Genomic DNA, 24,904 nt, shown 5'->3' with positions numbered 1-24,904 from the left:
TGATCAAGATCACAGTGGATGGCACGGTGGCACAGTGGTTTGCACTGCTGTCTCACAGTGCCAGAGACCCGGGTTCAACTCCCGCCTTGGGCAGCTGTCTGTGTGGAGTTTGCACATTCTCCCCATGTCTGCGTGGGTTTGCTCCGGTTTCCTCCCGCAGTCCAAAGATGTGCAGGTTAGGTGAAAAGGCCATGCTAAGTTGTTCTTCGGAGGGTCAGTGTGGACTTGGGCCGAAGGGCCTGTTTCTACACTGTAAGTAATCTACTTTCACTGTCGACTATACCGCCAATTATGGTGTCATCCACAAACTTAGTAGCTGTGCCTCCTAAATTCTCATCCAAATTGTTTTTATAACTAACTAACAAAAGTGGACCCAGAACCAATCCCTGCGGAACACCGCCGGTCTCAGGCCTCCAGTCCAAAAAATAATCTTCCACCACCCTCTTGTCTTTACTATCAAGTCAATTTTTTCATCTAATTTGTTTCTGGTATCTTCCAAATATGGAAATTTCAAAACATGTTGCTCAGTTTCTAATTTATTTTCAGTTTTTTTTTTGTTTGTTTGAATAGCATCTTCTGCCTTGGGATTTCTTTTGTAGTTGTATGGAATGCTAATACTTCAGAAACTGGCAAGTGGTCTTGTTTGGGTGCCAGGCAATTCAGCTATCCAAAGAGACTTTGCAATTCTTCTATTTTTGTTTTGGAAACCAGTGCATCTTTTTGTTAAGCTCTATTTTGAATAATAGCAATAGGTCCAGAGTTTTCTAAACAAGATTATTGATGAAAGTGATATTTGATCCAGTCTGCCTGATTTCCAATCCAATGTACTTAATCTCCCAGAAGCCATGACTTACAAATTTAAATTCTGCTTTAAGGCCATTTTAAGACGATATCTTCAAATTCACTCCTTACCCCACCTTAAAAAAAAAATCTATATGTCTCATAAATATATCTGAAAGCTGCCCCTTATGATGCCAGTAAACATGACCGGGTCTGCTATTAACTGAAAACAGCCCAATTTTAGTAAGAGACACCTTAATTGGAAGTACCAAACTATAGAGGCATCATTTGGGCCATATATACAGTTAATTAACTTTGAGTATCCCCGCTACTTTTGGTGTCTCTTTTGGACAATGAAGAAACCCTTCCTCTTAAGCTGACTTCACTGCGAAAATGCAGCTTCAATATCAATGAGATGTCCTAGAGATGTACAGCACAGAAACATACAATTGAACTGCTCTTCCAAGGACTCATAGTTAATGAAGCCAAAAAAATGTTAATGCTTTCCTGTCATTGCTAAATCTACTTTTGTATCTTGATCCCCAAGTTTTTCTTCAAAACCTCATGCAACTAGCCTTGCTTTAGCCTTACAAGTTCTGTTGGTGATTTCTGATGCATAACCACCTCTGTTATAAGACTAGTTGTCCCATAGGCACTTCTTTGTACACCCCAAATTTACTTTGCTTCTTAAAATTATCTAATTTCTGTTTTGAAGTTTTCTTTTCATACAGTTGCCTATAACCTGTATATAGATGCTCTCGCCTATTAGATAACATTGTGTCCTTTTTCTGACCTATCACTGATGGTCCACTTTGTGCAATGAATGTTGCTGGGAAGGAATGCTTTCCTAAGAAACGTTTTTAGTGATTTTGACACTTGTTCTAGTGTATGTTAATGCACAAATTTTTAAATATTGTAAAAATAGTCAGTCCATATTTGATACTTCAGCACAGTCCAAAAATGTACATGTCAGCATGAATAGAGAAGTTTCCAATCAAATTTCTGCAGTCTCGTGTACAGCCTATTAAATTCCTTTATGGATTCTGCTATAGCACTACCTACAGTCTGTCTTAATTTGTGAAAATCTGACCACACCCCTCATGCAGTGAATAGATCATCTTTTTGATAAACTTTATCCTTGAAAGTTAGCTATCTATCCAAACCTTCATCTGTGTTCAGACCAAGTTTCAATTCTTTTTTTAAAAAAAAAAGCTTTTGCTTCTTGGCGCTTGTCTTTCTGTTCCAAAGCAAGTAAAGGCCATATTTTGCTTCCGGTTTAGTGAATAAGTAAACCAGACCCACATTGTAACTTAATTCTTCCACTTGTCATAAGGCTCATTGTAAGAAAACCGGGTGAGTAATTATATCCCAAAACTTTATTTTGACTCAACCATCCCCTGCTACCAATATTAAATTCTAAAACAGTTTTATTCTTCTAATTTTAAATTATTTTAAACAAAATCAGGTGCACTCTTATTTCAGCATATTATTTCAGTTACCTATACTTCATGAAACACTCAACCCATTGATTACTAGCTTGCCATATTTATAGAAGCATTCTAAACCCAATTAGCTCTTAATTATCAACAACAGAAACAGGAATTTCTGGGGGAACTCAGCAGGTCTGGCACCATCTGTCGAGAGAAAACAAAGTTAACATTTTAAGTCCAGTGACCCTTATTAGAACTGATAGCTAGGAAAAGGTGGTATATATGCCGTAGATAGGGGTCGGGGCAGGAATACTGAATAGATAGGGAGAGTTGGAGCCCAGAGAGACAGCAAAATGACAGGCAGACAAAAGGTTGGATGATAATATGCTAAGGAGAAAAAAAAAGCTGATAAAAGGCACCATAAGTAGGTGAAAATAGGTTGGGGGAGATGTGCTGGAAACAGTTCATGTCATGCCAGGGCCTGTGGGTTTGGGGATGGGTAAAGCAGGACGTGTTCAGGTTCTAAAATTATTGAACTCTGTATTGAGCCCTGAAGGCTGTAGGGCAGCCAAGTAGAAAATGAGGTGCTGTTTTAGATTGTTTAGATTAGATTTCCTACGGTATGGAAACAGGCCCTTCGGCCCAACAAGTCCACACCTACCCTCCAAAGAAGAACCCACCCAGACACATTTCCCTACTTTATATTTACCCCTGACTAATGCACCTAACACAATGGGCAATTTAGCATGGCAAATTCACTTGACCTGCACATCTTTGGACTGTGGGAGGAAACCGGAGCACCCAGAGGAAACCCACGCAGACACAGGGAGAATGTGCAAACTCCACTTCCTGAGGCAGGAATCGAACCCAGCTTTCTGGCGGTGCGAGGCAGCAGTGTTAACCACTGAGCACCGTATTCTTCTAACTTTCACTGAACATCCCATAAGCATTGCAGCAGGCCCAAGACAAAAATGTTGACTAGGCAACATTGTAGTGGCAGGCAACTGGAACTCAGGGTCATTTTTGTGGACGGATGCTAGGTGCTTTGGAAAACAGTCACTTACCCTGCAATTTGTCTCCCTACTGTAGTGGAGACCACATTGTGAACTGTGACTACAGCGACAAGATTGAATAAGTGCAGGTAAATTGCTGCTTCACCTGATAGGTGTGTTTGGAGACTTGGATAGTGTGAAGGTAAAGAGGAAAGTGTTGCACCTTGTGATTTTATAGAAAGTTGGCATGGGGGAGAATTGGCATTGGAGGTGGTGTGGACCAGGGTGTCCAGGAGGGAACAATCTCTGCGAAATGCTGACAAGGGAATGAGAGGCTGGTGGTGGCATCCCACCAGAGTTGATGGAAATTGCTGCTTCTAGCTTGTTTATTATTAGCCCCCTCATTCCCTTCGATTATTGGGGTCCTCCAATATTTCAATGCAGAAGACGACGTGGACACATTTTCCAATCATGTTCAGACAGAATTGTTGAGTTAATGATCCTTCTTAGCCACCCTTTTGGTCTCCACTATCACAGTTCCCAGCATTTGTCCAATTTGATTCACTCCAATTACTATCAAAACAGCTGAAAGCACTGGATACTACAAAGGCCATGGATCCTGACAATGCAACAGCCATACACTGAAGAATTGTGCTGCAGAATTATCCATTCTCCTAGCTTAGCAATTCAAGTACAGCTACAATATTGGCATCTACTAAATTGGAAAATTGCTTAGATATATCCGGTCCAGCAAAAATGGCAAGATAAATCTAACCCGCACAATTACTACCTCATTAATCTGCATTTGACCATTGGAAAGCTGATGAAAGGTATCATTGACAGTGTTCTGAGGGGCTTCTGATATATCAATAATTATTTATCAGAGCTCAGTGTTCATTCTGCAGGACTACTCGGTGTCCGACCTGATTCCAGCTTTGGTAAAAGAGCTGAACTTAAGCAGAGTTTAGAATAATTTCTCTTGACATCAAGACTGCATTTTAACTGGGTATGGCATCAAGGAGCAAAGTAGTCACCGAAAATCAGGAGCAGAACTCTCCATGGGTTGAAGTACTACCTGACACAAAGGAATATGGTTATTGTTGGAAGTTATTCCTTTTTCACAGAGAGAAGTCAGGATGTTTTCTGATTATTGCACTATGTTCTGTACCATTCCAGTACCCTGAGATACAACATAGTCTTTGCCTAAATGCAACAAGATCTGGATGAAATTCAGATTTTTGTTGATAAGTGACAAATAACATTAATTCCATACAAGTGCCAGATAATGGCTATCTCCTTTAAGAGAAAGCGTAACTATCTGTCCTTGATGTTCAATGGCATTACCGTCACTGAGTCCAGAAACCTAACTGGATTAACCATACAAATAAGCTGACTACAAATGAAGGTCAGAGGGAGGAATTTGGTTGCAATTAACTGTGTACCTGACTCTCCAAAAACATTCTACAATCCACAAGATACAAGTGTGATGGAATACTCTATTTGCCTGGATGATTGTGACCACTCCAACTGTGTTTTCACAAGCTGAACACTTCCAGACAAAGCAGCTGTTTATTGATTTCCAATTAGTCAGCTGAAACACTTTCTTCCTCTACTAGAGGATACAGTAGAAACCTTACAAGACACCCACAGATGCACTGCAACAGCTCATCCAGTAACTTATGTTCACCACCTAGGAGGATATGTACAGCAGATCATGGGAAGAGTATCATCTGCAAGTTCCCCTCCAAACCAAGGACCAACTTGATTTGGAACTGTATCATTGTTCCTTTACTCTTACTGGGTCAGAATTCTGAAAGTTTTTTTCCTAACAGCACAGTGAGTGCACCTGAATGGATTCAAGTGGTTCAAAGAGGTGCCATTTTTTCATATCCTGAAATTCTCTTACATGCAAGTGAATGATTTTATTTTTCATCATCGGTGGTACTTTGTAAATCTATTAACCATTAAATAATCCAGCTCTTTTTACATCCAGGAGTGCTGTTAGATGCAACTGAACTTTTTTTTCGCCCTGTCACCAAACCATCTGTGGTATTTTTTCATCTGTTAATCACCTCCAGTAAATCACCCGTGTTTATAATTGAATAATTTACGTGCAAAGCCTGTTAAGGGCAATGAAAACCATCAAAGGTAAGGGAGAGGTATAGAGAGGGCTAAATCAAAATGGAGTTGAAGGGGACTACCATCTTCTTGAAGGCAAATGGAATTGAACAATCAATACTGTTGTGAAAATGTTACCTGTCCTGTGCGTTCCTAATGAGCAGAAACCAATTTGTACATTTATTGAAGGTTTTCAGGGGCACCAGACATACACTTGATAACAACATTGCCTTAAGTGACACAAATTATATTTTAATTCTACATGATCTCATTATAATGCCTCTGACATGTAATTGTCAAGCTTAGAAAAATGGTCCCAGCAATTTTGTACTTCCAGGCACTGTGCGCCAAGACTTCTGTAATTCTTTGTACGTTTTCACTTGCAAAGCTCACAAAATAGTAACCAACATTAGATGCGATATTGACCTATCTTGAAAAGTCTGCCCTTCTCTGATGCCAACATTCTTGAAGCAACAATGGCAGCAGCATTGAGGCCATGATCATTCAAGCCAACTTTACTGGGCTGATCATGTGCTTAGGATGCTTGAGTTCCAACTGCCAAAGAAGATCATCTTTATGCATCTCCAGGAACGCACTCTAATGAGAGGACCACAAAGGAAGCATTTCAAAAACTCCCTCAAGGCTTCCCTCAAGAAATGCATTATAGATTTCAGCACTTGAAAGACCTTGTTCAGAAGAAGCCGACTTGTTGGAAGCTCCAGTGTGAAAGTACACAATTCTTTGAGAACATACAATAGGTGCAGGAGTAGGCCATTCAGCCCTTCGAGCCTGCACCGCCGTTCAATATAATCATGGCTGATCATTCCTAATCAGTATCCTGTTCCTGCCTTATCTCCATAACTCTTGATTCCACTATCTTTGAGAGCTCTATCCAACTCCTTCTTAAATGAATCCAGAGACTGGGCCTCCACTGCCCTCTGGGGCAGAGCATTCCACACAGCCACCACTCTCTGGGTGAAGAAGTTTCTCCTGAGCTCTGCCTAAATGGTCTACCCCATAGACCATTGGCAAGAGGGAGTACAGAAAATAAACTAGAGAAACGAATGGCAAAAATTACAAGGCCAGTGACCAATTCCACCTCCCAAATGTGTGGTCATAGATGCAACTCTAGGATTGAGCTCATCAGCCACGTAAAGACCCACAGAGCCCATGACTAGTGACACGGAAGTTCCTAGCTAGACAATTGTATTTGATTGCTGCTGATGAGAGAAGCGTGTGAAGTGCTAAACACTGCCTCTGATGTGAGAGAAGATATGTACATTCATTGTCCGATTAGCTTTTACTGGTTACTGTATTTGATTTAGAACTGAGTAGCATGACGTTGAATACATTCCATGTTGAGATAACTAGCAAAGAAATGTACTCCACTAACGCAGAATTTGTGTGAGCAAATTGTTCTAGCTTGCAACCCATAATCTTTTAACAGGAGATTACCTAACTTGGATATTGTTTACATATGTTCAGATTGTTCTCTGAAAATTCTAATTTTTCCCTTCTCTCCCCATATTGTCTTGAAATTTGTGAGACAAATCTCTTTTCTCTATTCTTTTATTCTCTTTAGGCAGATTTGAGTTTTCTGAAGTTGCTGTCATGCCTTGGTCTTATTAATTCATCTGTCAATATGTACCCTAATTAACCTGTCACTGCATACAAAGGAAATGCTTTATAACTTTGCACTGTAATTCTCATCAGGAGGATCGTCTTCGCCGTGGTGATGATCTTCGACTTCAGATGGCCTTGGAGGAGAGCCGCAGAAATTCAACTGTAGTAGTGGGTAGCACAGCTCCAAAGAAGAAAAAGGTGAGAGTTATGATTGCTGCTTCTGAATATAATCTGTAAGCCATCAGTATCAGAGAGAACCTTTACTCAAAAGGTGGTTAACTTGCTATTACGTTGTCGAGATGAATAGTATAGGATGCATTTAATGGGAAGGTGGGCAGGCAAGTGAAGAAGGAAGAATAGGAGCATATTCCAAAGGGATTGAATGAAATGTGAAGGAGACTAATGGACATAAACACTAACAATGACCTATTGGGACCAACAGCCTGCTTTTGTTCTTCTTATATTTTCTAGGGTTTTTTTTATGTTCAGTTTTCAAGGCCTGTAAGTTTGTGTAGCTTTGAATTAATTTTGGAAATTAATATTGGGATGGTGGAACTTTGATTCAGTAGTAATAAATATTTAGAGTATCTTGTGATTTAGTGGCCTATTTTAATTTTTTTGGCTATAGAATATATGGTTGACCTTTGTAGCCAATATAATTAAAACGTTTCTTAAATATTATATAACTGTAATAGTATTGGCTTAAAATGTTATTTTTGCTAATCATGTGTGCTGCTGTCCTTTCGGAATTGTTGTTTACCTTTCTGGAGACTGATGAAATGAATTACTTGGCAGTAAGGGTGTGAAGTCTACTTTAAATGTATACTTAAGAGAAAATGATGCAGCTGCTAGATTAGGGTGTTGATTGTTATTGTGTCATGGAGGATGGAAATGTTTCCATTTCCTGATGTCTCACCATAATTATGCTGTTATGGGAGAGGAAGGTCAGATGATGAAGACTTTACATAAAAAAGTTAGTTTATCCTCCTTGCATAGATTCTGCAGCTACTTGAAAGTGACATTGGGAGAAATTAGTTTGCTCACTCTTGTACTTGTGGACAGTACAGGGAAGAAATACCAGAAGGGAAGTTTTTTTTTGCTGTCTGCATCCTTCCCAAAAAAACATTGTTCATAAATTTCAGTCCTGAAAGTAAGGACCCAACTTTAAATCTGAAAATAAATTGAATTTTCAGCTGGATAAAATCAAGCCTAAGATTATCAATTGCATAACCTAAAATTATATTTGGGGACAAAAAATTGGCAAGTGCACAGAGGAAACACTTCTTAAAAATGTATTCCATTTTATAATCCTTAAAAATCTAGTAAAAGTACTCTGATGTATAACCTGAATAGATCCCAGGTCAGAATTGCTTTATATTTCACTCTGGCATTTTTTTGTAGTTTTTTTTGTTGGATAACTTATTTCTTTTCTTCCCTTCTCCTAATTAAATAACAGGCATCCATGGTTACTCTCATGGATCCCTTGCCAACTGCAACAACACAAAAACCTGTAGTGTGGGGAGTATCTGTTCGACCTGTTTCTATAGAAAAAAATGACCCATGGGGAGAAGCAAGCAGTCCAGTAGCATCAGATCCATGGCAATCTGTTGGTAAGATTACTTGTACTGTCCATTGCATTGTGTGTAGAAATAACATTGTGGGGTCCTTTTAATTTCTAATCTAACTAATAAATTTAAATTTTGGTACTAAATCCCTTTTTTGCAAATTATGTTAGCTTTTATTCCAGAATGTTTCCCTTTTGTTTTCATTGCTAACTTTTGGTTATCCTACAGATAACTTTTAGTTATTTAATGCTTAAATATGACATGTATCATCCCAAATTAACATATTGGAATTGCAGAGATATCTAATCTTCCATAAGGTATCAAGCAACTCGGAAGACACAGGTAATGATCTAGGGATCCAGATTTGAAGCCATGGCAGTTGGTAGAATTTGAATTCATTGAAAATCTGGAATTTAAAGTCAAATGACCATGAAACTATTGTTGTTTGTCATTAAAATCCCTTCTGTTTCACCAAGCAATCTTGTCAACTGGGGAGGCAATAGCCCAGTGATATTATTACTGGACTATTCATCCAGAACTCTGGGAATGTTCTGAGGACCCAGATTCAAATCCCTTCATGGCAGATGGTGGCATTTGAATTCAGTAAAAAAAAAATCTGGAACTAAGTCTAATGTTGATCATAAATCCATTGTCAATAGTCAGAAAAAACTCATCTGATTCACTGATGACCTTTAAGAAGGAAATCTGTCGTCCTTACTTAGTCTGACCTACATGTGACTTCAGACCCACCGCAATCTGGTTGACTCTGAACTGGGCAATTAAGAATGGACAATTAATGTTGTACTAGCTAGTTATGCCCTCATCCCAGGAATGAATAAAGGAAAAAAAAATGTGTTGCTTGGTCTGGCCTGTGTGACTATAAATCCACAGCAGTGTGGTTGATTCTTAGCTGCCCTCTGAAATGGCTTAGCATAGATAGACAGGCCACCTGACACTGACTAAAGCACTTGAAATCACAATGGCAAACACAGCACTACCAACCTTACAAAATACTCTTTACTAATGTTGTACACTAGTTCCAAAATTAGAAGAACTCATGACTATTTAAAAAATGGTCTGATTTGTAGAATCCTATTTTACAGAAAATGTCAAAAACATTACTATCATATTGCCTGAATATGACCTGTACCACTGAGCAGCAGCAGAGGTGGTGGCACAGTGGCATACAGTCAGGAAGGAATTGTCTTAGGAGCCCTCAGCATTGACTGTAAACCCTGCAAAATCTTAAGGCATCAGGTCAAACACGAGCAAGGAAATCTACTGATTGTCACATAGCACTGCTGAATCAGCTGTCCTCCATGTTGAACATGATTAGGAGGAAACTTTGTGATACAGGTGCAGAATGTACCCTGGATGGGGAACTTCAATGTCATCCACCAACAGTGGTTTGACAGTATCACTACTGACCAAGCTGGTTGAGTCTTAAAGGTCACGTGCTAGCCTGGATCTGCAGCAGGTGTGGTGGATTAAACAAGATGTAGAACATATTTGACCTCCTCTTCACTGATTTACCAGCTGCTGCTGTAGTATGAGTAAGACATGCCACCCCACAGTCCTTATGGAGAAAAAAGTGCGCTCTTCAAATCAGGGATACTCTCCAGTATGTTTGTGTGGCACTGTAACCATGCCAAATAAGAGAGACTTCCATTTGACCTAGCAACTCGACACTCCCATCCAGGAGGTGCTACAGGTCATTAGAAGCAGCCACATTATACTCCAACAACTTCAATCTACAACTTCACAGCCTTCATATCCTCCACTCTACCATTACTATCAAGCCAGGGGATCAATCCTGGTTCAATGAATAGTGCAAAGTGTGTGTCAGGACTTGTACCAAACACACTTAAAATGAGGTGACAACCTGGTGAAGCTATGAAACAGGACTAGATGTGTGCCAAGCAGCTTAAACTGCAAGTGATAGACAAAGCTAAGCGACTCTGTAACCAACAAATCAGATCTAAACTTTGCAGATCTGCCAAACGTCGTGAATGGTGGGCGTCAAGAAAAATTCTTATTGGAGGGAAAAGAAATTATCTTTAGCCATGGGCTGAGTGGATGCTCCATTTTTGTCTCTACCATAAGCCCCTAGCGTTACGGTCAACCAACCCAACCACCCTGTGGCTCAACATTTCAATTCCCCCTCCCACTCCACCAAGGATATGCAGGTCTTTGGACTCCTCCATCGCCAGACCACAACAAAACGACGGTTGGAGGAAGAGCGCCTCATCTTCCGCCTAGGAACCCTCCAACCACAAGGGATGAACTCTGATTTCACCAGTTTCCTCATTTCCCCTCCCCCCACCTTGTCTCAGTCTAATCCATCGAATTCAGCACCGCCTTCCTAACCTGCAATCTTCTTCCCGACCTCTCCGCCCCCACCCCAGTCTGACCTATCACCCTCACCTTGACCTCTTTCCACCTATCACATTTCCGACGCCCCTCCCCCAAGTCCCTCCTCCCTACCTTTTATCTTAGCCTGCTGGACAAACTTTCCTCATTCCTGAAGAAGGGCTTATGCCCGAAACGTCGATTCTCCTGTTCCCTGGATGCTGCCTGACCTGCGCTTTTCCAGCAACACATTTTCAGCTCTGATCTCCAGCATCTGCAGACCTCACTTTCTCCTTTGACATATAGGCCATAGTTGACAGTGTGTATCCTATCAAACCTAGAACTGATGGGATCAGAGGGGAAAACTCTTTGCTGGTTGGAATCCACCTGGACCCAATATACCGACCACTGCAACGGACAGCTGGAACTGACAACCGGAAGTGGCAGATTCAAACCACTACAAATGGCAGAGGAAAGATCACAGAAGCGCTTCACAGGAGGCTCCCAAGCGCTGAGGATGTCACCTAGACAGGGGACGAAACGTCTGCAACACAAATTCCCAGCTCGGCGAACAGAACCACAACAACGAGCACCCGAGCTACAAATCTTCTCACAAACTTTGAACAAGGGAAGATGGTTGTGGCTTTTGGAGATCACTTATCTCAGCTCCAGGACACTTATGCAGTAGTTCCTGAGGATAGTGTCCTCAGCGCATCTGTAATCAGCTGCTTCATCAATGACCTTCCCTCCATCATAAGGTCAGAATGAGGAATGTTCGCCAATAAGTGTACAATACTAAACACCATTTGCAACTCTTCAGATATTGAAGTTGTCCATGTCCAAATGCAACAAGACCTGGACAATATCCAGGTTTGGTCTAACAAGTGACAAAGTACTAGGCAGTGACCATCTCCAACAAGAAAGAAACAAACCATTGTCCCATGACGTTCAATAGAATATCATCACCGAATCCCCCTTCCAAATGAAAATCTTCAGCATTACCATTGACCAGAAACCGAACTGGACTCGCCATGTACCTATTGTGGTTGCAAGAGCAAATTAGAGGCTCAGAATCTTGCAGCAAGTAACCTCCATCCTAACTTCCCAAATGCTGATTTTCCTACTCCTCGCATGCTGCCTGACCTGCTGTGCATTTCCAGCACCACTCTAATCTAAACTCTGATTTCCAGCATCTGCAGTCCTCACTTTTGCCATCATCTATAAAACATGAGTTAAAATTGTGATATAATACTGCCCGCTTGCCTGAATGAATGTAGCTCCAACAGTACTCAAGAAGCTTGACTCCATCCAGAACAAAGCAGCCTACTTTGTTACCATTACATTTGCTAACATTCATTCCCTCCACCACTGGTGATCAGTAGCAGTAATGTGTACTTACAAGGTGCAATGTGAAAATTCACCACGTTCCCTTAGACGGCACCTTCCAAACCCACTACCAACTAGGATAAGAGCAACAGATGCATGTTCTCCTCCAAGACGCTCACTATTCTGACTTGGAAATATATCACCATTCGTTCAGCATCAACTGGATCAAAATCCTGGAACTCCTTCCCCAGCACCATTATAGATTTGCATTGGATCAGTGGAGGCAGCTTCCCACCATCTTCTCAAGGACAGCTATGAATGGGCAACTCAGCCATTGACAGCTACATTCCAAGAATGAATGAATAACAAAAAACTATCAGCCAAATAGCAGAATATTTTCCTTTGTGTGTGATTAGAACCTGTATTGTGGGTTATGCTACAGAATTTGAGAGTTATAGGGTAGCCAGGAAGGACCTGAAGAGAGAGCTAAAAGCAGCAAGGAGGGGACATGAAAGGTCCTTAGTAGATAGGATTAGGGAAAACCCTAAGGCTTTCTATAGGTATGTTAGGAATAAAAGAATGACTAGGGTAGGAATAGGTCCAGTCAAGGATAGTAGGGGGAAGTTGCGTGTGGAGGCGGAAGAGATTGGGGAGACACTGAATGAATACTTTTCTTCAGTATTCACTCAGGAACAGGGCATTGTTGTCGATGAGAATACTGAGGCACAAATAAGTAGAATGGATGGCTTTGAGGTATGTAGAGAAGAGGTGTTGGAAATCCTGGAAAAGGTGAAAATAGATAAGTCCCCTGGGCCTGATGGCATTTATCCTAGGATTCTCTGGGAAGCAAGGGAGGAGATTGCAGAGCCATTGGCCTTGATTTTTATGTCCTCTTTGTCTACAGGAGTAGTCCCAGAAGACTGGAGGATAGCAAATGTGGTTCCCTTGTTCAAAAAGGGGAGTAGGGATAGCCCTAGTAACTATAGGCCGGTGAGTCTCACTTCTGTTGTGGGCAAAGTCTTAGAGAGAATTGTAAGGGATAGGATTTATGCACATCTAGATAGGAATAATGTGATCAAGGATAGTCAGCATGGTTTTGTGAAGGGCAAGTCGTGCCTCACAAACCTTATTGAATTCTTTGAAAAGGTGACGAAGGAGGTTGATGAGGGGAAAGCGGTAGATGTGGTATATATGGATTTTAGTAAGGCGTTTGATAAGGTTCCCCATGGTAGGCTACTGCAGAAAATACGGAGATATGGCATTGAGGGTGAGTTGGAGGTTTGGATTAGGAATTGGCTGGATGGAAGAAGACAGAGGGTAGTAGTTGATGGCAAAGTTTCTTCATGGAGTGCCGTCACTAGCGGTGTTCCGCAAGGATCTGTTTTGGGACCATTGCTGTTTGTCATTTTTATAAATGACCTGGAAGAGGGGTTAGAAGGTTGGGTGAGCAAGTTTGCAGATGACACGAAAGTCGGAGGAGTTGTTGACAGTGAGGAAGCATGTGGCAGGTTACAGCAGGATATAGAGAAGCTGCAGAGCTGGGCAGAAAGGTGGCAGATGGAATTCAATGTAGCTAAGTGCGAGGTGATTCACTTTGGGAAGAATAACAAAAAGATGGGGTACTGGGCTAATGGTCGGATACTTGGTAGTGTGGATGAGCAGAGGGATCTTGGTGTCCATGTACACAGATCTCTGAAAGTTGCCACCCAGGTAAATAGTGCGGTGAGGAAGGCATATGGCGTACTGGCTTTTATTGGTAGAGGAATTGAGTTCCGGAGTCCTGAGGTCATGATGCAGTTGTATAAGACTCTGGTACGGCCGCATCTGGAATATTGTGTGCAGTTTTGGTCGCCATACTATAGGAAGGATGTGGAGGCATTGGAACGGGTGCAGAGGAGGTTTACCAGGATGTTGCCTGGTATGGAAGGAAAATCGTATGAGGAAAGACTGAGGCACTTGGGGCTGTTTTCACTAGAGAAAAGAAGGTTTAGGGGTGACTTGATTGAGGTGTACAAGATGATTAGGGGGTTAGATAGGGTCGACAGTATGAACCTTTTCCCGCGTATTGAGTCGGGTATTACAAGGGGGCATAGCTTTAAATTAAGGGGGGGTAGATATAGGACTGATGTTAGGGGTAGGTTCTTCACTCAGCGAGTCGTTAGTTCATGGAATGCCCTGCCAGTAACAGTGGTGGACTCTCCCTCTTTATGGGCATTTAAGAGGGCATTGGATAGGTATATGGAGGATAGTGGGTTAGTGTAGTTTAGGTGGGCTTGGATCGGCGCAACATCGAGGGCCCAAGGGCCTGTACTGCGCTGTATTCTTCTATGTTCTATGTTCTAGAATGTATGAGCACTTAGTAATTCATCAGTACTAGATATCTTTAACAATGTTTTTTTAAAAATAATTATTTAATTGTTACTTAGGTTGCAATCAATTTGTTTTCTTCTGATAGCATGACCAGAAACAGGCAATATCCATCATTTGTAGATAACCCAATTTCAAATATCAGTTAAATAAAACAAACAGCTGCAGTTCTGGAGATCTGAAACAAACAAAACAGAAACGTTAACTCTATTTTCTGTCCATAGATGCTGCCAAATCTGCTGAAACTCTCCTCCAGTTTCTGTTTTTGTTTGTTTCAAATATCAGTTTGTTTTTAATGGACATGGAATCAGTGATCAGTTGATTATTCTGATGAAATTGGCATTAAAAGTATATTTCTTTTTAAAATGTTAATAAGCTTTTAGTCCTATTTGCTTCTAGATACCAAGTCAACTACTGCTGTTGATCCTTGGGGTGCTCCTACGTTATCTGCCACACAAGCACTTCCTAAAAATGTTGACCCATGGACTTCAGATACTACCTCTGCTGTTCTGAGGTCTTCAGCTGACCCATGGGTACCAGGTCCTTCAACTGATTCTGTTTTGGGTAAGTGTATTGTAAAGATGAAATTATAATTTTCCAGTTTGTCACCAATTTGTCAGTATCATGCACTCCAAGCAGAGGCATCACACAAGAAGATACATGTAGAGACTTTGCAAAATCAGAAATTGCTGGAAAAACTTAGCAAGTCAGGCAGCATCTGTGAACAGAAAGCAGAGTTAACATACTTGTTCTTAAGAAGGATCACTGGACTCAAAAGCTAAATTCTGCTTTCTCTCCATAGGTGCTGCCTAACCTTCTGAGATATTTCTTCTTTCTGATTTCCAGCATCCACAGTTTTGTGCTTTTTTTCTAAAGAATTTGCAAGTTGCTTCATATCTTTTGAAAGTATTCTCTGCACCAATGCGTTTTTGAATATTTGGAAATTATCAAGTTTTAATCAAAGAGATATATTCATGCTCATTCGCGTATAGCTATTTGCTACCTATTGGATATGCAGGGAATGCAGATTTATTTCTGCTGTCTGTATGCTATTGTATTAATCTGGGCAAAATCAAGCTGGTGTCCAGAAATTGAAGGGCAATTGGCAACCCTATTATATAACCCATTCTGCCAAATTGAAAGGATTTCAACTTTTAACAAAATCTGTTTGTGTTGTTTTTTGATTTTCAAAGAAACACTAACAAATTGAAAATTTCAGAGGTGGTTGTTATAAAGGGAAAACAGCTACAGATTTATCTGTATGTCCAGGACCTAAAGATTAGCCATGCAACAAACTTCATATTTCAATTCAATCCCAGCTGCATATATTGATAGACTTTAAGATATCATAAAGCTGTATGAATTTGTCTTTTTTTTAAAAAAATGCAGTAGATGCAACTAAATATTTTGCAAATGTACTTTATTTTATTTACAGAGACATCTAAGGATGGTACGTCATTATTATTTTCAGCTTTACATTTATTTATCTAACTTCTGTACTCATCCACATCATTTTTAGAATTGTCAATTTAAACTTGCAGGGCTGAAAGTTAAGCTTGAAATTTTACAATGTTATAAAGCCATCGCAGCAAGACATTTAGAAAAATTTAAGCTGATCAGACAGCATCTACGTAGTTTTTAAAAGGGAAGCCCTGTTTAATCAATTAGCGCTGTGGATAATAGGAAATTGTACTATACCTAGATTTCAGAAAGAATTTGATCGGTTGCTATGTTAACAGTTGTTGCGGAAAGTAAAGGCTCACAGTGTACTGTATTACACATTGGATAGAAAATTGCCAAGTCACCAGGAAACCAAAGTACGCACAACTGGGTCTTTTTCAGTCTTATTTCAAATGCATTAAGAATTTGGTATAGAATTTATATAAATTACTTGAATGAATATACCGAAGGAATGGTTGCTAAATTTGCTGATGACACAAGGATAAGTTGGTAGAAAACTAAAATATGAAAAGGACATAAGCTATAAAGGGATATAAGTAAGCAAGTTTACAAATATCTAGCAAATGGGGTGTAATATTAGAAAATATGGAATTTGCCATTTGACAGGAAAAATAGAAAGCTTATTCTCTAAATGAGAGATTTCAGAACTCTGAAATTCAGAAGGATCTGGGCATCAATGAATGAATTGCAAAAGGCTAATATGAAGGTATAGCAAGTAATAAGAAAGGTAATGGAATGTATTGTTCTTGGTGAGCGAAACAGAACACAAAAAGAAAGTCATTATGCTTCTGTTATGCAGGAGACTTGAGACCATATCTGGAGTACTGTGTACACTGGCCTCTGTATTTTAAGGAAGGACAAAATGTGTTGGAAGCAGCTCAGAACCTTATTGATTAGTAAGGAGATCAAAGATTATGGGGAGAAGTGAGGAGAATGGGTTTAAGAAAGAAATGATTGAATGGCAGAGCAAACTTTCTTGGCCAAATGGTCTAATTCTGTTCCTATAACTTATTAGGTTTAGTAGATTGCTAAAGCTGAAACAAGTTGTCTTATGAGGAAAGTTTAGATAAGTTAAAACATGTATTCACTGGAGTTTAGAAGAGTGAGCTGACCTGATTAAGACTCGTCAGGGTCTTGTATGTTTCAGTGAGATAGATGTGGAAAGGATGTTTCCAATTGTGGGTGAATCTAGAACAAGGGGTCATCACTTATAAATAAGGGGTTGCTCATTTAAAACAGACGAGGCAACTTTTTCTCTCAAGCTCGTAAGCCTTTAGAACTCTTCCTAAAATTATGATGGAAAAGCAGAAACTTTCAGTGTTTTAAGATAAAGGTGAACAGATTCTTAGTAAGCAAGGGATTGGAAGGTTATCGGCTATGATTCTATTAAATGATAGAGTGGGCTCAAAGGGCCAAATGTCCTACTCCAGCTCCTAATGTATGTGAATGTTTCTATGGAAATCACATCCCTCCTGTTCTTGCTTAGCTATTTTATACTTGACAGCAACATTTTGCATTGTAATTTTTATCAATACTTTATCTTTTCATTTATTATAGATAAAATTTTAAAAATAAAATCAATTAGTCGGATTTAGGATGTAAATTCTTGAGAGGTTGGCATGTTGATTTTGACTATTCTAATTATTGATTTTCAGGAATGATTTGCAAAATTAATATAGTGTGGGGTCCATGAATCCTCCAATGAATTGCTATTTGAAGTAAATCCTAAATAAATATCTACTATGATTTCTCCTTTCTATTGCTTCCCAATGTAGGTGGTGCAACCTTTGACCCATTTAGCACATTAAACGGTGCAGCAAAGGATGACTTTGCTGATTTTGAAGACCTTCGAGCTTCATCAAAAAAAACAGGTAACGATATTTATCTTGCTTGTCTCAAGCACAGTTTTCCCTTTTAAACATGTTAATTTCTTGTTTTAGTGCGAGAGTGAAGTAAGCCTGCTATGTGTAATTCTAGTAGTCCATAGTGTGTATAACCCCGTATGGTGATTTATATTATTGGACATTAACACAGAAGATATCCCAAGCGTGCCATTTCCAACACACTTTCCTCAAAATAATTTGTTCTTTGTTGTTGACATACACTTCTAAAATAAAACTTATTGAGAAACCATTGAACATGAATTTTAATTTCCCAAGTAAATGAAACCTGGACAAACTTGCAGCTTTTGTGGCTGTGTCCATATTGGAAAGAGTGAATGTTCAAAATGTTAGATGGTGTGCAAGTTGAGTGAGTTGTCTGTCCTGAATTTGTGGAACGTTTTGAGTAATGTTGGAGCTGCACTCATCCAGGCTCCTTGGAAGTATTCCAACATGTCTTGTGCTTCATAAATAGACATGTTTTAGCAACTTAAAAAATGAGTGGCTTACTGCAGTATTCCTAGCGTTTGATCTGTGGTTGGAGTCACAGTACAATATGGCTGGTTTGGTTCAATTTCTAATCACAGGGCAACTTCTGCAGTGATATCCTTGGACTGAGATGATTGACCTCCAGCGACGATAAGCATCTTCCTTTTCTGTGATTCCAATCAGTGGAGAGAGAACCCTTGATTCCCATGGATTCTGATTTTACTGGGGCCCTTGATGCTGCACTTTTAAGTGGGTTATTAGTGAGACAGTGCTGCTTGCTGACACTGTCAACAATCCCTTCAATCAAGTTGCTGACAATAGGATAGTAATTGGCCATGTTGGCCAATGTTTTGCATACAAGATACTCCTGGACAGTTTTCCATATTTGTTGGGTAAACGTTAGTTGTGGAGTTATACCAGAATAGCTTGGCTAGAAGTGTGGCTAACTCTGGGGAGCAAAAGTCATCATTACTGTTGCTGGAAGTTGGCTTCCCTTTATTTCTGGTGTCCGCTATTCCTTGATATGAGAGAATCAAATTGACTGACTGACAAGTGGTGTCTGATGCTGGCGACCTCATGAGAGGGGCAAGATGGATCATCATCTCCTTGGCACTTATGGTTGAATGTGTCTGTAATTGCTCAGCTTCAGCTTTTTCATTGATGTGCTGGGATCTCCCATCACTGAAGATTGAGAATATTGGTGAGTAGTCACCTCTTATTAGTTGGTTAATTATCCACTACCATTTATGGCTGGATGAGGAAAGTTTGCAGAATCTAAATCTGATTCATCAGTTGGTGAGAACGCGCAGTTCTGTCAGTCACATGCTGCTGTACTCCTGAGTAGCATCTTCACCAAATAAAATCTCTTTTAGGTATGCCTGATGCTGCTTTTGGTTATAGCTGTTGGAGGTCAATCATCTCAGCTTTTGGTATGCCCACCTGCAGTCTTCATTGAATCAGGGTTGTTCCATCAGCTTAACGGTAATGTGGAGTATGAAACATGCTGGGCTGTAAGGTTAAAGTTTGTGTTTGAATAAAATACTTTTACAGCTTAATGGCCCACAATGCATCTTAGATAAACATTCTTGAGTTCTTGGATCTGTTTGCAATTTATCCCATGTAGTCCAATAGCAGGATCACCCAATACAATGAAGTGTATCCTCAATATGAAGACAGGCCTTTGTCTCCAGAAGGGTGATGCAGTAATCACTCCTACCAGTACTAGTATAGATAGCTGTATTTGTGACAGGCTGATTGATGAGGATGATGTTGGTGATTCTTTCCTCTTACTTGTTTCCTCACCACCTGCTGCTGACTCAACATAGCAGTTACATCCTCAAAGACTCAGCCAGGTCAGCAGTGTAGGGACCAAGAGTCTTGGTGCTATAAAACTGAAGTTACCTCACCCAGAGTACATTTGAGTGGAAAAACACATACTCACAAAGAAACTGCCTCTTACCTGTATACCATTATCCTGTCGCTCTGGCGGATCTGTCTTTCTGGTGTGACAGAAAATACCCAGAGATTGTGATGGTCTTGTGTGGGACACTAAGTTATGATTTAGTGACTACGGCTATGTTTGACTGTCGTTTGACCAGTCTCTGCAACAACTCTCCTAATTCTGGAAGCCCTCCGATGTTATTAAGGAGGGCTTTGCAGAATTAACAGGGCTGGATTTTCTGTCATTTCTGATGTCAGTCAATTCTAGGTGGTCTGTCTGGTTTCAATTTTTTTAACCTTATGGTGGTTTACTGATAACTGAGTGCCTTGCTGATTGACTTTAGAGGAAATTTAAGATCCAAACATAGTGTTGTGCCTTCCCTAAGGCTTTTCTGGGAGTGCCTTTAAGAAAGAATATTGATAAAAGTTTGTTAAGCAATTTAGAAAAGTTAGTTCATCATGGTGCAAGTATTGCTTTTCTTAATTGAAGTAGAATAGGAATGAAGACAACCATTCAGAGGGTGTGTGGGCAAGATGTCTGAATTTTCACGACATGTGTTTGCAGCACTTTGGAGTACACTCCATTTCACTGATTTGGAAGAACTCCAGCAGAAGTAAATCAGATTACAATATTTAAAAGACATTTGGACAGGTACAAGAATAGGAAAGGTTTAGAGAGATATGGGCCCAACGCAGGCAGATGGAATTAGTTCAGTTTGGGAAACCTGGTTAGCATGGATGAGTTGGACAAAGGGTCTTTTACTGTACTGTATGACTCTTAAAACTCTATAGGTAATATTACTTGGATCTGAAGCAGGTGCTCATTACATGCCAGACTTTAAACATAATGTAAATAATTTGATGCAATGTTACATCTATAAGCAATATTTGCTGCTTTTAAAGTTGTATAATATTTCCTCGCATACTTAAAAATGACACATTTGAAGCCTATTGAACATTCCTATGCAATTGTTCCAGAACTAAAAGGTTTTCATATACTCCAATGCTAATTATATTACGACTCACTGGAAATCACTAGTGTCTTCCAAAAGGCTAAAGATTTTTAAAGTGCTTAAAATTCCCCAATTTACCTAACTTTCAGATTCCAATTAGTAGAAAACACGGGCCAGATTTCTGTACTATCCAAGATTCTCTCACTTGTAATAAGTTATTAGACTTAAATTACAGTTAAACAGTCACCATATAATATTTCTAATTGAAATTCTGATCCCCTATCCACTTATCAACTCCATTTTGGGCATTCAGAAAGGGAAAACTGGAAAAAACAGCTCACTAGTCTTCATTCCCAGATTCTCTGGCTGAGATGAGTTTTGTATTAGCCAGCTCATTGCTTCAATCATCTTCCACTGATGCTTCCATTGGTTAGTAAGAGCCTCAAGATGGTTAGTTCACTCATTTAAAAAGTCTCTCAACTTTCAGTTAAAAGTCACAGCTTACAGCAACTGTTGCAGCAAAGATAAACTGAATGTTTTTCAGGTTTACAGTAGGTTTTGACTGCAGAGAATGGAGAGACTGCTCCCAAGCTGGGGAAGAATGGAATACTTCTCCTGTCTTTCTCTCTCTTGTTCCAGCTCCAAGTTGTTCAGTTACCTAAGAATCAAATCTCTCAATTTTTAGCAGGTAAAAAGATCTCTGTTATTGACTATTACTGATCCATAGACACAGCAGCTTTTTGTTCCCAGCACAAGCTGCATCTGTACACCCCGTTGGCTCCAAATCATCTGCAGCTCCAGTTTCAGTTATTGCTTATTCAGCAGTTGTTAAAGGGTGTCAGGCTACTTGCTTTAAAAATTGCAGCTATGCTTTCAAATACTGCCTTCTCATTTCAATCCACAACAGTTAAAACATCAATCAAAAAAACAGTCTTTACAATTATGACAAGCTAAAGGTGTCCAGGTGTTATTACCAATGTTATATCAAATTTTGTACAAGTTGAGGAATTTATGACTCCTGAAGTGCAAGGAACATTTTTATTCTTACTAACTACTATTAAGAAACAATCTCTCCAATGAAGTTCTGTTTTGAATCAAAATGCTTGTAGCGGAGGCTTTTATCAGCAAATGCTGTCAATTGTTGAATTTAAATTTGAGATTAAAATCCAGGATGCAGTAAGCAGGTTTGTTAATGCCTCATTGAAATATTCCAATTTGTGCATGCGCACTGAAAATGCATTAGCTGTAACCTCACCAGCTCGCAAAAGATGTTTAGGGTGATGGCTTTTTGGGCATAGAAGTGTGTGTGTGTCAAAAATATTAACTTATGCCTGTTGACTTGTACCAATTTTGGCATTTCTCACTATAAAAAGTGTCTATACTGTACAGCTTTCCAACCATAAATGCTGTTTCTGTGTTTAGACGATCAATGGTCATTATCACTAAGCACAACTTAAATATAGAAGCTGGCAAAGTATTGTGTAGATTGTGATTAAATGTTTGATCCTGTACTTTATAATGCATGTAGTATTTGTCAGCCTTATTAATACCTGCAGAAAACTTAGAATTATAGTGAAAATGCAGTATTAGGCTGCAGTTGATTGTAAATTCACATTACTATACAGACCAGTGGCAATATATAAAACAAAAATTGAAAGATTACCCTAGCATTTGATGGTTCTGCATTCTCTACTATACAATCAACTTGAAGTTTTTTTTATAATTTTGAAGTTGATCAATTTTTATTTTATTTCAGGTGAGACTGACATGTTGGAAGAAAATTCTAAACCCAGTGGTTCAGTTAGTCCAGATTTATTTGATTCAGCACTTCCTAGTTCAGCACCATCAAAGCAAACAACAGCTCGAAAAACACCAGAGTCCTTTTTGGGCCCTAATGCAGCTTTGGTGAATCTGGATTCCCTGGTATCCAAGCCTGTGCAACCTTCCAGTATATCAAATCCTTTCCTGGCTTCAGGTATGCATTTCAGAAATGTTTTTGCAAATTGAACTGGGATACTGATTCTGGAAAGTAGTGGTGATGCTCTTCAGCTTACAATTTTTAAGATTTTGCCAAAATAGTTTTGAGGTTTTGATCTGGAGCTTGTTTTCTTTTATTTCTGAGAGGTTTCAGAATATCTTAGAATTTAGCTTTTGTTCTTGTAGAGTTCATACCAGCATTCAACAATATTTCAGTATGATGGCTTCCAATAGTGTTGTTACACAAATTGAGAAATATTGGTTTTTTTCCATCGTATCTGAGAGACATTTTGGTATGTTTATCCAACAACAGGTCTGGTTCCTTCCAAATCAAGAAATCATAAATTTTCTACCCATAGCATATCTGTAGACACTGAGGAGAATGTAAGGGAAATAACTTTTGAGGCTTGTGTTGCTCAAAAGGGGATGGTGGGTGCTGAAAGCCTTCTGCTGTCGTGGCTTTTTGTCAGAACCAGGGGTTCTCCTGGCTGTATCTGGTTGAGGGTGTCAGACTGGTAGGACGTTTGGTGGAGGGGTTTCGACAAGGTTATAAGAGGGGATGATGAGGCTGCAAGAGTTGAGGGGCAAGAGGGAGGCTGCAAAGAAGAAAAAACAGCATTAAAAATACCAATGAATGAAGCCAACTAACTGGGAAAACTTGAAATTGCTGAGGCAATGAATTCCTGACAAAAAAAATTTGCAAAGGCTAGTTTTAAGCTCAAGAACTACAGTACTTAGAAAATGTAGTGGGCCCTACAATGATGAATGCTGTCAATTGTTGAATTTAAATTTGAGATTAAAATCCAGGATGCAGTAAGCAGGTTTGTTAATGCCTCATTGAAATATTCCAATTTGTGCATGCGCACTGAAAATGCATTAGCTGTAACCTCACCAGCTCGCAAAAGATGTTTAGGGTGATGGCTTTTTGGGCATAGAAGTGTGTCAGTGTGTCAAAAATATTAACTTATGCCTGTTGACTTGTACCAATTTAAATATTGCGGTTGAAGTTGATGTGTTGTGGTTTCAATTAACTGGAGCGCTAATAAGGATACTCTTGAATTTCTCTAATTCTGCTGCTTTGAGAGTTTAAAATTTCACATGTCAGCACAAAGCTGGAATAGTATGGAGGTAGGATTGTTTGCTTTCTTATGGGATATTTGTGCTTTTTAAATTGTATGAAGGCTGTTTGCCTAACATATTTTCGATCGCCAGAGGCTACTTACCCATTTATACTTAGAACATAGAACAATACAGTGCAGAACAGGCCCTTCGGCCCTCAATGTTGCGCCAACCTGTGAATTAATCTAAGCCCATCACTCTACACTATCCCAACATCATCCATATGTTTATCTAAGGACTGTTTAGTTGCTCCTAATGTGGCTGAGTTAACTACGTTGGTAGGCAGGGCATTCCACACCCTTACCACTCCTGAGTAAAGAACCTACCTCTGACATCTGTCTTAAATCTATCACCCCTCAATTTGCAGCTATGCCCCTTCATACAAGCTAACATAATCATCCTAGGAAAAAGACTATCACTGTCCACCCTATCTAATCTTCTGATAATCTTGTATGTCTCTATTAAATCCCCTCTTAGCTGCCGCCTTTCCAATGAGAACTGACACAAGTCCCTCAGCCTTTCCTCATAAAACCTTCACTCCAGACCAGGAACATCCTGGTAAATCTCCTCTGCACCTTTTTCCAATGCTTTCACACCCTTCTATATTGGGGCGACCAGAACTATACACAATATTTCAAGCGAGGCCGCACTAGCGTTTTGTACAGTTGCAGCATGACATCACAGCTCTGGATTCCAATCCCTCTACCAATAAAACCTAACAAACTGTATGTCGTCTTAACAGTACTCTCAACCTGGGTGGCAACTTTCAGGGATCTACGTACATGGACACACAGATTCTGCTGCACATCACACTACCAAGAATCTTTCCATTGACACAGTATTCGGCCTTCCTGTTATTCTTCCCAAAGTGGATTACCTCTCATTTATCTGCATTGAACTCCATTTGCTACCTTTCAGCCCAGTTCTGCAGTTTATCCAATCCTCCCTGTAACCTGCAATATTCTTCCACACTGTCCACCACTCCAACGACTTTAGTATCACCTGTAGATTTATCCATCCACCTATGCCTGAGTC

At 39.7% G+C, this 24,904-nt stretch overlaps 1 protein-coding gene across 4 annotated transcripts in view; it reads left to right on the top strand.

Moving 5' to 3' along the window:
• epn2 (epsin 2) overlaps positions 1-24,904 on the top strand; it is a 74,504-nt gene that overhangs the window by 42,125 nt on the left and 7,475 nt on the right. For all 4 annotated transcript variants that reach the window (XM_043711232.2, XM_043711234.2, XM_043711231.2 and 1 more), the window contains exons 4-8: positions 7,034-7,141; positions 8,400-8,553; positions 14,950-15,114; positions 17,787-17,882; positions 22,530-22,748. In XM_043711232.2, the coding sequence (XP_043567167.1) occupies positions 7,034-7,141; positions 8,400-8,553; positions 14,950-15,114; positions 17,787-17,882; positions 22,530-22,748 (742 nt within the window). The remainder of the gene's footprint in view (positions 1-7,033; positions 7,142-8,399; positions 8,554-14,949; positions 15,115-17,786; positions 17,883-22,529; positions 22,749-24,904) is intronic.

This window comes from Chiloscyllium plagiosum, unplaced genomic scaffold, assembly GCF_037043375.1.
Source record: "Chiloscyllium plagiosum isolate Xiang-an unplaced genomic scaffold, Cpla_swu_hap1 HiC_scaffold_20, whole genome shotgun sequence".
In the NCBI taxonomy this organism is placed as follows: domain Eukaryota; kingdom Metazoa; phylum Chordata; class Chondrichthyes; order Orectolobiformes; family Hemiscylliidae; genus Chiloscyllium; species Chiloscyllium plagiosum.
Note: the sequence above shows the minus strand (reverse complement) of the source record. Positions and strands in the feature narration are given on the sequence as shown.